General features: G+C 42.7%; 1 protein-coding gene across 1 annotated transcript in view; it reads right to left on the reverse strand.

Annotated features, from left to right (window-relative positions):
* Window positions 1–1038: 1038 nt before the first annotated feature.
* The window catches only part of ptpa (protein phosphatase 2 phosphatase activator), a 40392-nt gene continuing 27007 nt past the window's right edge, over window positions 1039–14423 (reverse strand). Inside the window, exons 9-10 of the mRNA XM_083929238.1 lie at window positions 11736–11843; window positions 1039–2091 (exon numbers count right to left, since the gene is read on the reverse strand). Coding sequence (XP_083785364.1) covers window positions 2017–2091; window positions 11736–11843 — 183 coding nt within the window. The 3' untranslated portion in view covers window positions 1039–2016. The remainder of the gene's footprint in view (window positions 2092–11735; window positions 11844–14423) is intronic.

Here is a 14423-nt window from a genome sequence, read left to right on the forward strand (position 1 = left end):
TGCAGATAAATAGGGCGTGTCCAACAATGAAGTGAACTGTCACCAGGTGCAGATTAACACCAATAACTGGGAGGGATTTTAGGGCGCACTCACACTGTCCATCCGTACCGTGCCCCGTGCTTTAGGGTACTTATTCCCCCCTCCCTCTTCCTCTGCAGCCCAGGCCCGTTTGTACTCACACTACATGGGCCTCGGCGAATGCTTCTTGCTGCCCATACGTCATCACGCCGTAACACGTCACACGCATTGATTGACGTCATCGCGATACGTCGCATTGTTTACAAAACCGCATGGTCTTTTGGCCACATAATGGAAAACATGGTATAAAAACATTTTTGAAAATTTTCATCTGTCCAAATCTGCAGTAAACACTCCACCTCCGCATCACACCAACGTGAACCTTTCGCCACCATTGTTTTAAATGTCCGCGCATGGTCCCTCCTTCTTTTTTCTACGTCCCAACAGGCGCACATAAAATGACCAAAGAACCGCCGTAGGCCTCGTGCTCGTGCAAACAAACAAAAGTCCACCTCTCCCAAATGGGCCGTGGACGGAAAGCGTACTGCGCCTAGGTGATGTGCGGTTGCACTCACACCGGTCAAACGAACTAGGCTTTACCAGTGAAACTTCCTGGGGCACGGTACGGATGGACAGTGTGAGTGCGCCCTGAAAGTGTTCTCTGATTTTGATCACTGCTTTTTTTCACAAAATAAAGGTTTTTGTTGAAGTGCCTTGGTTATTTAAAAAAACATGCCAGCACAGCAGTGGGATAGCCACAGCTGACATTCAAGTAAATTATGGACAATAAAAAAAAAAGCATTTCAAAATAAATCAAATATTAATAATTTGTTTTCTAATTTTGATTTCCACTGTATTGAAGTGACTTTATACAGAATGTTTATGCGACTGTATTGCTGTTATTACAACTTTACATGTTGTGGCTTCAATGTAAGATGGAAACCAAGAAGAAAGTTCATGGTGGGGGTAACCAAATAAAAGATGAGAAAGCGGATACATTTATTAGGTCAGGTTCAGCAGGTCAGTATAGTCACACAAAAATAGCTTTTTCTTATATTAAAAACACATTCCATAATCTTTATAATTTCATTTCCATAATAATGTAATGTATACATTATTATTATTTAAAATGTGTCGAATGATACACATGCAGAACTTACCATAGATTTAAATCTGGGGTAAGAAACTCCAGTATTTGACGTGGTTTTTTTTTTAGGGAAAATCTGCACAGCACAGCCACAGGAATAAAAACGTAAGACTCAGGTGAGCCGGGACTATGACTGACAGACTGGTTAGGGACAGACAGTGAGCGTAAAATATGAGATTTCATAACCTTTCAAATTATGGCGAATTCAATTCTGTACATTCCATTTTGGATGAGCGGTTAGTGAGACTTTACAAAGTGAATCTTTTCATTTTAACGCATTGAAATGTGAAGACATTTTGTGAAAAAAAACACTCCAACACTGTTATTTCTTAGCAAATTATTAATGTGACTTACATGTTGCAATGAAGTGGGTATTTTAAATATCGGTACATTTGCAACAAAACATCTGACCTTGAAAGAAAAACCATTACATGTGTAAAATGGAAGAATCGCAGAAGTCACACAAAGTCTTATTTGTATCACATCGCTGTGAATGAGGCTCATGAGGTTCCACACTTCTGAGGTAAATTCAAGCATCAATGAGCAAGCTTCTAAAAAAAAAAAAAAACATCCCCCAAAAAAGGAGCCTGATTCAAATTCTATTGTATAAATAACATGACAAAAATATAAAGATGCTCCAAAATCACAAAGGTCATCCACAACATGTTCCGCATTAAAGTTATGGATGGCCTACAAGCTGTCATGACCACATGCGTGAACATGTGGGAGTGCGTGTGTCAAACTACATGGGGTTGATCTTTGCTACTGTTGTATTATCACGTGAGGATGCCCGAGGAGGGGAACACTGTTGGGATTTTGGTCTTTCCACCATGTGCAGTGCGGCGTGAGCGTCAAGGCTTCCCTGGCTGGATGGACAGCAGACTGCCGAATTTGAAGTGCTGGATCACAGGGAACTTCTCCAAACACTGGAAAACAAGACAAAAAAGAGAGGGATGGTTTTACCAACACGAGTGAAATGGGCTTCAAACTAAGTACAGTACTGATGAGGTTTTCAAAAGTATCTGCAATTTAAACAACAAGACAGTTGACACAACGTAGCGTAATGGCTGTAGCGTGCAGCTAACATTAGCTGAGCAGCTCGTGCAGTAGCACTTTTAGAGACACCGTGCTGCAGTCAGTGATGACAGAGCTGCAACTGGACTGTTAAATCCTCCTTGCATTCAGGCACACCTTGGAGAAACTTAAATTGTTGTCTGAAAGTACCATTCGACTTTTCCTTCTTGCTGTGGTATCAAAAGACATTGTTTTTTTTCATAATAATATCGTATTGTTTAAAGTTCTTCTATCGTGACAACCTAATGTTCTAGTACTTCATCGGTCCATTATTGCAGTATTTTTTAGCCACTTTGAACCAATTGTTTGTTATTGAATACTTGCAGTACATCTTAAAATATGATGAAAGACCAACATTTTGCAAAATGAAATTTCTTTGGTAATCTAGTCAAAGAAGTAAAGCTTGGTATATACTCGACTTGACTGGTTAACAGCAGTCCTGCCATATATGTACATACAGTGTAGGTTTGATTAACTGCCAGATTTCACCTGCTGATGAACCCACTGCAACACTGGACGAAACACACCACAACACTGTGTTCCAGTTTGAATGATTTGGACTTTAAACTTAATTTTGAACCAGAAACTCCTCAGAAATGTGAACATTTTATGACAAGATACTCATGGAACAAATACCAATTAAGGCTGTCAATGTAGTATATAGTTCCACATAGCATCTAATCACAAGGACAATCTTGAATCTAGAATCGATTGCTTTTCCTTGGGTTCCTGGATGTTAACACTGAATTTTATACATTGACTTTAAAATCTGAATTCGGACCACTGAATTTTAGCAAGTTGAAAATATACTAGTTGAACATATACTAGTTGAACATACATTGTATTTTGCAACTGAATTTGGTATATTAGAAGTTTTTGAGGTTGAATATTTGATTCTGAATTTGTGAACATTGAAAAGTAAAGGCTAAAATGAGTTGTTGAAAATCTGAATAGCTAAACTTTTACTCCATAACATTTGAGACACGTTGTTTCTAGGCCTCTGTGGCAGTAAGATGTAACTGCAGGTGAGCCTGCTCTTTCAGAGCCTCCATCTTGTCACGTTGTTGACAAACATTCACCTCTCTACTTTCAGTCCGTCCCCTATATGTTTCCCTCTTAAATCCACACACACATGTTCCTGTTACACTTCTGCTCTTACTACAAACCTCAGAAGTTGGAAATTCCGATTTCTGACTACAAGTGAACGCAGCATAACCGTTGGTGACGATCTGGGCCGACAGACCAACCACTGTCAGCAGAGTCACTAACATGGAGGCTTGTTTACATCTAGAGAGGGAATGTCTCCACAAACAGAGATATTAGAATACTCAGCATAAAGGCATCAAAAGCTTTCATTAGTGGGTCACATGATCAATCCCCATTGTTTGAACTCACTCTGTGATAGATAGGAACTTAAAAGACAATTAAATAGATGGAAATCCTACAGATTACAACTTTAGATTCAGAGGCAAAACATTCAGATACATAATTTCAATGCATAAATATTCAGTGCTAGAAATTGAGTGGCTTTTAATTTCAAAATCTGATTACAGGTATACGCCCATAATCCTTTCGGTCACACATACAGACTACTGCCGCCTGCTGGTATGGAGAGTTATTTCCTCTCGCGCAGGCGCAGAACAAACGTGCTAGTTAGCATTGGCTGTAGTCTTTGCAGTGTTTTCAAGTGCCACTTTTCAGACGTGAGACACTCTCATCGGGGCTAGTTGTTTGATATTGGCTTGGTGTGTCTGGACTCTAAGACACTGAGTAAAGCCCAAACCCAGAGAGTTAACCTTGACCTAAAGGGTTGCGGGCCACTGGTGCCTACTGGCCATTCACTTTGTTTAAAATGGCTGTGGATCAGCCCAGAGAAAAGACCTAGTTTTGGGGAGAAGCGGTGGGGGTGGTCGGTGTCTGCAGTGGGGGTTGGGAGGCTGTGCTGGGGGAGCACAGTGGAATTGAACTCTTGTGCTCAGTCTGTCTGTGCAGTGACACTATCAGTCATGATCATCTGGGTAGAACTGGGGTGGAAAAACACGCCTCAGAGAACTCTGGTCTACACACATATTTAATCGATGAAAACATGGTAAAATAACCATTGATCCCAGATAAACTCTTCACACGAAACATTCAGCGCCCACCGTACTAAACTGTCAGTTCAAAGATAACACAAGCATATTCAAATATGACACGTCTCCTAACTTATGCCACATTAGTCATTAGTGATCTATGTGGAAAATGGATGAGAAATTTGGTGTCTTTATACACAACAAACCACACATGCTTTCTACAGCTCACCATGGTCTTTAAAGGAGAGATCTGAGGATTTTGGACATTTGATTTTCAATAAATCCAATGAGCAGACTCAAACCAACAGTAAATGTATCCATTAACAAGTATTGTGTGTGAACCCCAGCCTGATAGATCGTCTTCTTCGCCGCCATAGAGCTCCATTGTTCTGAATGGTTCTGAATGTCCTCTCAGACAGTCTGGGTATAATTCATTTCTCTCCAGTATGTAAATCAACTTGTTGAGACTGTCGAGGAGCTCGTCTGTGACAACAACAAATCAGACTTGTTCACAGTGATGAATTAACCATCTCAAGCAAGTCTGTGCAAGTAGATTTGGTATAGTTCATTGAAATGAACTGAACCCAGTAGCTGCCTGGAGGAGGAGAGGGAAAAAAACGTATACATGGCTGAAACGCAGAGAGCTGGGTGACTGAAGTTCTTTACATGTGTGGACAAGACATAATGTGTAATTCTGTCCATTCAAGTCAAGAACAGTCCAAATCCATCCACCATTGTTTCCCTGAGCACTCAATTCATGTTCCAAACAGGCGACAAGGCCCCAGATTTGCCTCCTCTCTCATAGGGAAAGTGGTCGAATCTGCTCTTTCTAGGTCTACTACAACTCTTTGCCGAAACCCTGTGTGGGGCCAGGAAAAGGGAGAGAGGAATGCAAGTCTGCTGATGGTTGCTCCAGGCTCGGAGGAAGGTCGGGACAGAGGGAGGGGAGGATTTAATGAAGGGAACGGCAAAGGAGGAGGAGGGGGAGGGAGAGGCAGACAGCTTGGCCCCTCAGCTCTTTGGGAAGACTCACAGGCTGCTCTGGAAAACACAGGATGTGGGCATGCAGGCGGGGAGAACGGGCTTAGACGTCCCCCCAACCGCACACACACACACACACACACACACACACACACACACACACACACACACACACACACACACACACACACACACACACACACACACACACACACACACACACACACACACACACACACACACACACACACACACACACACACACACACACACACACACACACACACACACACACACACACACACACACACAGCTATTCTCTCCATTCCTCTCTTAACCCTTTCCTGCCTCTCCTCTACTCCGCAAGAAGCGCTCTGTTCTGCTCATAGGGAGCCTGGTGAGAGTGGGTTTTCAGCTGTGATCTGATGTCTGAAATATAAACCTGTTCTTAATCAGGGTGAAGGATAAAGAGGTATATAGTTTACAGCTACACTTTCTTGACCATGTTTTGCTTAACTGGGCTCCAAACAGTTTTATTCAAATATGTGCAAACCCTTCACTGTAACGGCAGTGCTTTTGGGAGGAAGAAAAGATCATTACATTGAGCCATGCCTCTCTGTATCCTAAAACTCAAAGTCTCAAGTCTTATCCATCCAAAAGCTCAAACTAAAAAAACAACCACACACCTTCAGTCTTCACGCCAGAGCTTTGAGCCCAATGCTAACAACTGCATGCTAACATGCCAAAAGTGACAATGCTAACATGTTGATGTTGACTCTACCATGGTTGCCATCTTTGTTAAGTGTGCGATAGTACGCTCCATTTTGACCGGGAAGTTGGAATTTTTGAGTTCTCAGGCAGAGAGTTTTTAACTGGAAAGCCCCCTTGAAACCTGACCTCAAAATTCAAGATGGCGGCTCCGTGCATCAACATTAGTGGAAGCTGTAGGAATACCCTGTTCATTGACATTTCTGTTTGATTGGTGTTTCATTAACCCAGTCGTACACACAGTGCGGTCCATCTTCGTGTTGCTCGAAATACAGCATAGTGTGTTGGTGTTAACTGGTGAAAAATTCTACATGCAAAGACCAAGCCCCCACCACAGCGGCTTCCTGGTTGATCAAATACAGAAATGCCAAAAACTGCAGTTCTCTGAGTGTCCACTAGGGGCAGGTTTCATAACAGAGCAGTTTCTCCTCGACCCCCATGTTAAACAGGCCGTTTACACAGCATCATTAAACCTGTTTAAGGCCTGGGACAAAAAAACATTCTAGTCTGTATGTTTATACATGAATGAATGAATGAATGAATGAATGAATGAATGAATGAATGAATGAATGCTTTATTTCAAACATATGAAAAAAATAAATAAATTACACTTGAAACACGAGTCATTAAAAAACACTTTGTATGTTTGAAAAGGAGCAGGAAGAAGCATAAGCTTATTAATTCCTACCCCTTCTCCACTTAGTATCTATACTATAGGTTTTCTTACTTCCTGTGTATCCTGTTTCTTTTATTTATTTTTTTACATTCTTTTTTTTTATGTATTTCTTTCTTTATTTATTTTAATACGCTCAACAAAAACAAACAATTCCAACAAACAAACAATAACCACTTGTGTATAAAGAAATAAATGACAAGTATGGCAAAAAGTGAGAACCCTAGTGTTCGTCACACCCCTCTTCTTCCCTGTACCTTGTAAACACGGTCCGTTTGTACTGTTGTTTGAATTTGCTCATGGTTGGACATTGTCTGAGCTCCTTCGCTAGTCTGTTCCACAGTTTCACTCCACATATTGAAATGCAAAAAGTTTTTAAAGTTGAGCGTGCATACAGATGTTTTAGATCCAGTTCCCCCCTCAGATTATAACCCACTTCTCTCGGAAAAAAACATGCATGAATGAATTGAATTATTTTTTTTTTGTACCAGGCTAGTTTTTATTTTATTGGCGGTTAAAGTTTATGAATAATTAGGGGCGTGGTCTCTTGAGTGACAGCTAGCCTCTGGCCCTCACTTCTCCTCGGAGGTATGCGTCAGCCCGATGGATGTATCTCCTTCCCGCCAACGTCACATACATGCCCTTTTTTGGTCAGAGGAAATGAAGCAGAGTCAAAGTCTGGCAAGATGGCGACTCCCGTAGGTGGGGACGATTGGATCAAGTTGAGAGAACGGACCTTGAAGGGTATGCTATGTCCATTTTTTATACAGTCTATGGCTAAAGCTTCATCCACACCAATATGTTATCCTTTTAAAGACGCATATCTTTTGCTACATTTAGGCCTTGGACCCACATTTCTGAGCCCCTAAAACAGACAGTTTGTAAACACTGTTTTAGTTTGAAAAGTGTCTGTTTTAGTCTTGACCGGCAGAAACAGAGACGTTTGGAAATGATGACATAGACACCCACGTCAGTCAGTCTTATCCAGACTTGCAAACTCAAAAGGGGTGAAAAAGGTGACAACGGGGGTATGGGGGAAGTCAACGGTGCATTTTCAACCCCTCCCCTCCCCTCCCCAGTACATGCCACAAATGGCACACAACAGGCCTTAGTGCAAGTGGTGGAAAGTAACATTTACTTTAGGTTCTGTACTTGCACTTTACTTGAGTAAATATCTAATTCTATTTTATGCTACTTTATACTTCTACTCCACTACATTTCAGAGGAAATATTGTACTTTTCATGACGCTCAGATTTATTTCTCCTCCCAACGGCTGTCTAACATCTTGCTACAGTTCCATATCTGAACAGATTTGTCCTGCCCCACATGAAACCTGCTTTACCAGTGAAGAAAAATCTAATAACATTAGATATAAGTGAGGTGAGCCATATATGCAAATATTAAACACACATTCGTTGTTTGTTGACTTAGAAACATGGGTCTCGTTTCATACCGTGGTAGGGTTAGGTATATATTATTTCTCCCCATTGCTGTTCTTTATCCGTAGTATATCTAACCGTAGAGTAATGCTGTTGCCCTCTACTTCCTGTTTACACCGGCAAACGAACACCCACTGAATGTGAATGGTCATGTCATTTGTGCTTTCAGGAGTGTTAATATCATAGACAGTTGAAAAATGGAAGTAGCGTCTCCGTCGGGGCCCGTTCTCTCAACTTGATCCAATCATATTCGCCTATGGGAGCCGCCATCTTATCAGACTTTGACTCCTCCTCATTTCCTCTTACCAAAAAAGGGCATTGATGTGACTTGGGGGGAGGGAGAGATGGCGGTCACATGACGTTTACAGAATTAGCCACATTAGCTCCACTGCCCGGGAGCTAGGCTAACAGCACACTCTGCTTGTTAAATGGGAGTTGGAGTCAGAGTTTAGATTATTTTCCACTTGTCTAGTGGGAAACACGCCGGCTCCAGTAGTGAAGTGCAGGCAGCATTTCTGATCTATGATTCAAACTGATATTCAACACAGTACCATGCTCACAGACTGTATAACACCAACCCTCATGGCCTGAATCCTCCCAGTGCTTCAGATTAGCATAATCCTGACAACTAGCCTCTGAGGAGAAGTGAAAGCCAGAGGCTAACTGTCACTCAGGAGACCACGCCCCTAATTATTCATAAACTTTAACCTTCAATAAAATAAAAACTAGCCTCGTACAAAAAAAATCACCCCCCTCAGTGTTGTCATGGAGATATGACCTAAACATACAGACTACAATTTTTTTTTTTTAAAGTCTGAAGGTAGGTTTAATGATGCAAATGTCCCCGCCTGCATGTGCAAATGTGAAAATGTCCTGTCCCTAGTGGACACTCAGAGAACTGCACTTTTTGGCACTTCCTGATTGGATCAACCAGGAAGTCTCTGTGGCGGGGGCTTGACCAATTTGGACCAAGATACTTTCTGTTACAGAGCAAAAATTTTCTGTGGACAGAGATTGCTTTGAACATATTTTTTACAATAAAAACTTAGTAAAGTGGATGCAGCCTTAGGTGGGGAACATGGTAAATATGATATATCTTCTAACCATTGTAGCATTTTCATTAGGACATTAGCTTTAAGCTCCAAGCACATTAAGTACAGCCTGACAGTGCTGCTTGCATGGCTGTAGACTCTTAGGGCGCACTCACACTGTCCTTCTGTCCCGGGCCAAAACCGTTTTTTTCAGCTAAAGCCTAGTACGTTTGAGCAGTTTGAGTGCACCCGTTCCGCGCATAACTGCGGACAGCGGGCCGCCCACGGCCCGCCTGAAAGAGGTGGGCTTTAGTGGAGCCGTTTGCACATGTACGAGCACGAGCGTGCGCACGTGTACGAGCACGAGCCCGACGGCGGTAGCAGTATGTCCGCCTGTTCGGACATGTAAATAGAAGGACGGACCATGCGCGGACATTTAACAACAACAACAATGGCGTTGAAAGGTTCACGTTGGTGTGATGCGGAGGTGGAGTGTTTACTGCAGATTTGGTCTGATGAAAATATTCAAAAACAGTCGACAAGACGCACAAAAACTCAGAGGTCTGTGGAAAGATTTGTAAACAAAGCCACACACACGCGATCAATGCGTGTGACGTGTTACGGCGTGATGGCGTATGGACAGCAAGAAGCATTGGCCGAGGCCCAGGCAGTGTGAGTACAAACGGGGCTGGGGCGCGGGGGGAGAGGAAGGGGGGACAAGTACCCTAAAGCCCGGGTCGCGGTGCGGAAGGACAGTGTGAGTGCGCCCTTAGGGTCTAATCACACTATCCACTGTACTGCCCAAACACGATTCACGGCTTAAGTCTAGTCTAGAGTAGTGTGAGTACGACTGTTCTGTGCTTAAGTGCGGTACACTTCCTGGCTGCGGCTGCGGTTAGGGGTGGGCTTTGGTAAAGCACGATTGCCCATGTACGAACATTGACCGCGGAGGTGGAGTGTTTACTGCAGATTTGGTCAGATGAAAATATTAAAAACAGTTGGACACCAAAAAAACTCCAAGGGGTTATGACATATAAGGAAGAAGTAATCGAGCTGAGTCTGAGGGCGCACTCACACGGTCCTTCCGCACCGGGCCAAAACCGTTTTTTCAGCTAAAGCCTAGTGCGTTTAAGCAGTGTGAGTGCACCCGCTCCGCGCATAACTGCGGACAGCGGGCCGTCCACCTGAGAGAGGTAGGCTTTTTTAGAGCCCGTTTGCACGTGTACGAGCACGAGGCCTATGGCAGTTCTGACGTCCTCTATGTGCGCCTGTTCGGACATAGAAAATAGAAGGAGGGACCATGCGCGGACATTTAACAACAACAACAATGGTGTTGAAAGGTTCACGTTGGTGTGATGCGGAGGTGGAGTGTTTACTGCAGATTTGGTCGATGAAAATATTCAAAAACAGTCGACAAGACGCACAAAAACTCAGAGGTCTACGGAAAGATTTGTAAACAAAGCGACGCATCGCGATGACGTCAATCAATACGTGTGACGTGTTACGGCGTGATGACGTTTGGACAGCAAGAAGCATTTGCGCGAGGCCCAGGCAGTGTGAGTACAAACGGGCCTGGGGCGCGGGGGGAGAGGGAGGGGGGACAAGTACCCTAAAGCCCGGGGTGCGGTGCGGAAGGACAGTGTGAGTGAGCCCTCAGGCTCAGATCATCTTGGCCAAGTGTGAGTGTTCCCTCAGTCTTGTTTTTAAACACTTGCTTAAAACCTCATGGAAAAATCTTCTTCTACATCATGCAATTGGAATCATCTCCACGGTGCTGACCTTGGAGGGAAACAGAAGAACTGGAGAGTCCAAACTGGGTGAATATATATCAGTGTCACACCCTCCATTTTTATGTAACCCTTCTCTGCTGCAGCATGAACGCCTCCACCAATGGTCTGCAGTCAGCACAGACAGGAGTGCGTGCTACTGACACATTCCTTTGACTTGACTGTGGTAAGGCACTGTCTCATTGGCAAAGGAGAGTACAGACTTCCACAAAGATATCTTCGCCATTTTGTATTTACGCACTACAAATGTTGTGGTTTTCTCTATTTTATCTTAATATGCAGGTTTTGTTTTATTCTAAACACACATTTTACCATTTATTTTACAGTTTCAGCAATAAGACTAAACAAAGGCACCATTTATGCCAGTATCTGCTCATCTTACCTGGACATGAATGTCAAAGCATAAAGTTATTCTTTATATTCATATCACTTAGGACCCATTCACACAGAGACGCGTTTTCCTGTAACCGCACAACTTTAGTGTGGTTTTGGCCGACCATCCACACACACACAGCCGGCGTTATCGGTGCCTGAAAACTGTATCTTTTGAAACAGAGCGGGAAGATTTGAAAACGCCCCCTGTGGCGTTGTCGTCTGGACGGTGAAACCACATACTTTGTTAAACGATGCCGTCATCGCCCACCTCCGAAAGGTCGTTTTTGGTTGTGCAGACGTACCGTAATACTGATAGATCACTGAAGAACTGGAATGATCAGTGAGGATGACAGAAGGAAGCAAGCTTACCTCAGCCTTGTACATTCTGATAAGGCCCTGGTTGACTTTGGACCAGGATGGAACAGCGCTGATGTTCCACAGCTGGTTGGAGTGTTCTGCAAACGGACCTGTCTTCATCTACAGAGCAGAGAAAGAGTGACAAAGACGAAATGAAACATAGAAGCAACTGAATGGAAAAATACAGTGATAGATATTGGGTGGTCAGTTTACACATTAGAAATATATATATATATATATATACATAAATACATATATATAAATATATATATATATACACATACAAACACACACACACACAAAGGTAAATATACCGTATATACTGTATATATAAAAATCTATAAAAGAAGAAATGCTTTATTAATCCCTGGGGGAAATTCAATGTTTGCACACATACAGGCCTAAAACACAAACAGGACCTATACACATGCATTAAAGGAGAGATGTCAGAGGGATGGGGAGTCGGGGGTTCGATGTCTTGCACCTCGGCAGTGCCCAGGAAGTGAACTGGCACCATTCCCCTATACATCAATTCAAGTTAAAAAAAAAAGTGTGACTCCTGGTTCACAATTATTGTAAAAGTGAAACATACTTTTCTTCATTTAGCGTTGGAACGTTCTTTTTTGCTACATTTTGGAAACAAGTACCATAATGTCCCAAATATAAGACGACCTTGCTAAAAGGCATAAAGACTTTTTTGAAGACCAAATCTTGTTTAACAAAAAACAAGTATTTCTTCTAATCCAATGTCCAATTTCAAAGCCACTGTTCCAATGACCAAAACTAAATGAGTCTTTCTTCTCAAAACAGAAATAGTCCTTTTCAGGAACCCATTAAGAAAACAAAATGATCAGTCAGTTTCCAAATAACCTTTGGTGAACAAAAACAAAACTAAGTGATATCTCCTGCATCTAATAGACCAGCTATGTAAATCTCCAACAAGGATCCTGTTTTCTTGGCTGATTGACTCTGCTGCTTTAATCACAATTATATTAAAATGGCACCATAACTCCTCCTCAGTCGTCGGCTAACTTGGCCGACGTCGGAGTCACTTTTTTTCCGGGGTGATCACTGTGTCTCTCCATGTTTCAGGCCCCCGTCACGGTAAGCTAGTTGTCTCTGTAAACAGTGTCGCTGTAAACTGTGTTGTGATTGATGGCCCGTCATGAAAGGAACTTGTTTTTAGAGATTTTTGGCGCCACCGGCTGTTGTGACTTTATATTGACATGTTACACTCAAGCTCATTCACGCTGTCCATTCGTACCGTGCCTAAGCTCGCTTCACGGCTAAAGTCTAGTTTGTTTTACCAGTGTGTGGACAACTGTACTGTGCCCAGACAAGGCAAACTTGCCCACCACAGCGCGGTTTAACATGGGGGTCAATGAGAAACTGTTCTATGAAACGTGCACCTAGTGGACACTCAGAACTGCAGTTTTTGGCATTTCCTTATTGAATCAACCAGGAAGTCGCTGTGGTGGGGGCTTGGTTAATATGGGCGGAGATACTTTGTTACATAGCAAAAACGTTTCTGTGGACAGAGATTGTTTTAAAAATATTTTTACAATGAAAACTTAGTAAAGCGGATGCCTTATGTGGTAAATGGTAAATATGATATATTTTCTAAACATTGTAGCATTTACATTAGGACATTAGCTTTTAGCTCCAAGCACATTGAGTACACTCTGACAGTGCTGCTTGCATGGTTGAGAGAGGTTGGCTTTAGTAAATTTGGGCGGATGAAAATCTTAAAAAACAGTTCGGTAAGAATGGACAGTGTGATTGCGCCCTCAATGACTTGGTCTATAGAAGCACTTATTTGGCCTTTAAAATCTAGACCCCAAAAATATGACGACCCCCTATTTTCAGGCGGTTTTCCAGGAAAAAAACAAAACACTGTCTTATATTCAGGAAAGTATCAACAAGCAGTTGCATAGGCCATTGGGAGAATCTCCCCAGCTGTGCTTATTATGTCAAGTTCTCACTACAAGATTTTCAAGTGGTCAGTTTTGCTGTACTCTTTGCACTACACAACTCAGTGTCTTATGTCAGGATGCTTGAAGTTGTTGTGGTTTTCACACTACCAGCACTGATGGCGACAAGGAGTCACCAACGACAAGATCTTTGAACGGGAGGAATCCCTGATGTGTGTGTCCAGAATCAGAATCCGAAATACTTTAATAATCCCAGGGGGAAATTGTTTTTGTTTCAAACTCCAGCTCTACAAAGAACATATTTAACAACAGAAATATAAAACAGTATATACAGTATATATAAAAACTATATATAAAAATCACAATGGTGACCGTCCGCTCTCCAAATTGGAGCTCTTGCTCTGATAACCATTACTGCTACGGATGAGTTAACGGTTGAAAACATGACGTGTTTGAAACCGACGTTCAAGTGTGCCTTGTGCGTCAGTATCAGACATACGGGCCGTGACAGCGCAGCTGGCAGCAGCGCCTTCTCCTCTGGCCATAGGCTGAGCTTCACCTCACTGTTTCGCTGGACCCCAGGGCAGCAGTTCCTGTTGTTACAGGCGCCCACTCCCCATGGAGTCTCTCCTCAACTCGTGTCTTGCGCTCTTATTGGCTTTTGGAACCCCCAAAACTACAGATACTGTATATAGCCTGCCAAATTTCTGAACCATATCTATCTACACCTTTCACACATCACGCTCGAGCTCCAAGCCAGTCCTAATTT

Source organism: Echiichthys vipera, assembly GCF_963691815.1.
Source record: "Echiichthys vipera genome assembly, chromosome: 16".
NCBI lineage: Eukaryota > Metazoa > Chordata > Actinopteri > Perciformes > Trachinidae > Echiichthys > Echiichthys vipera.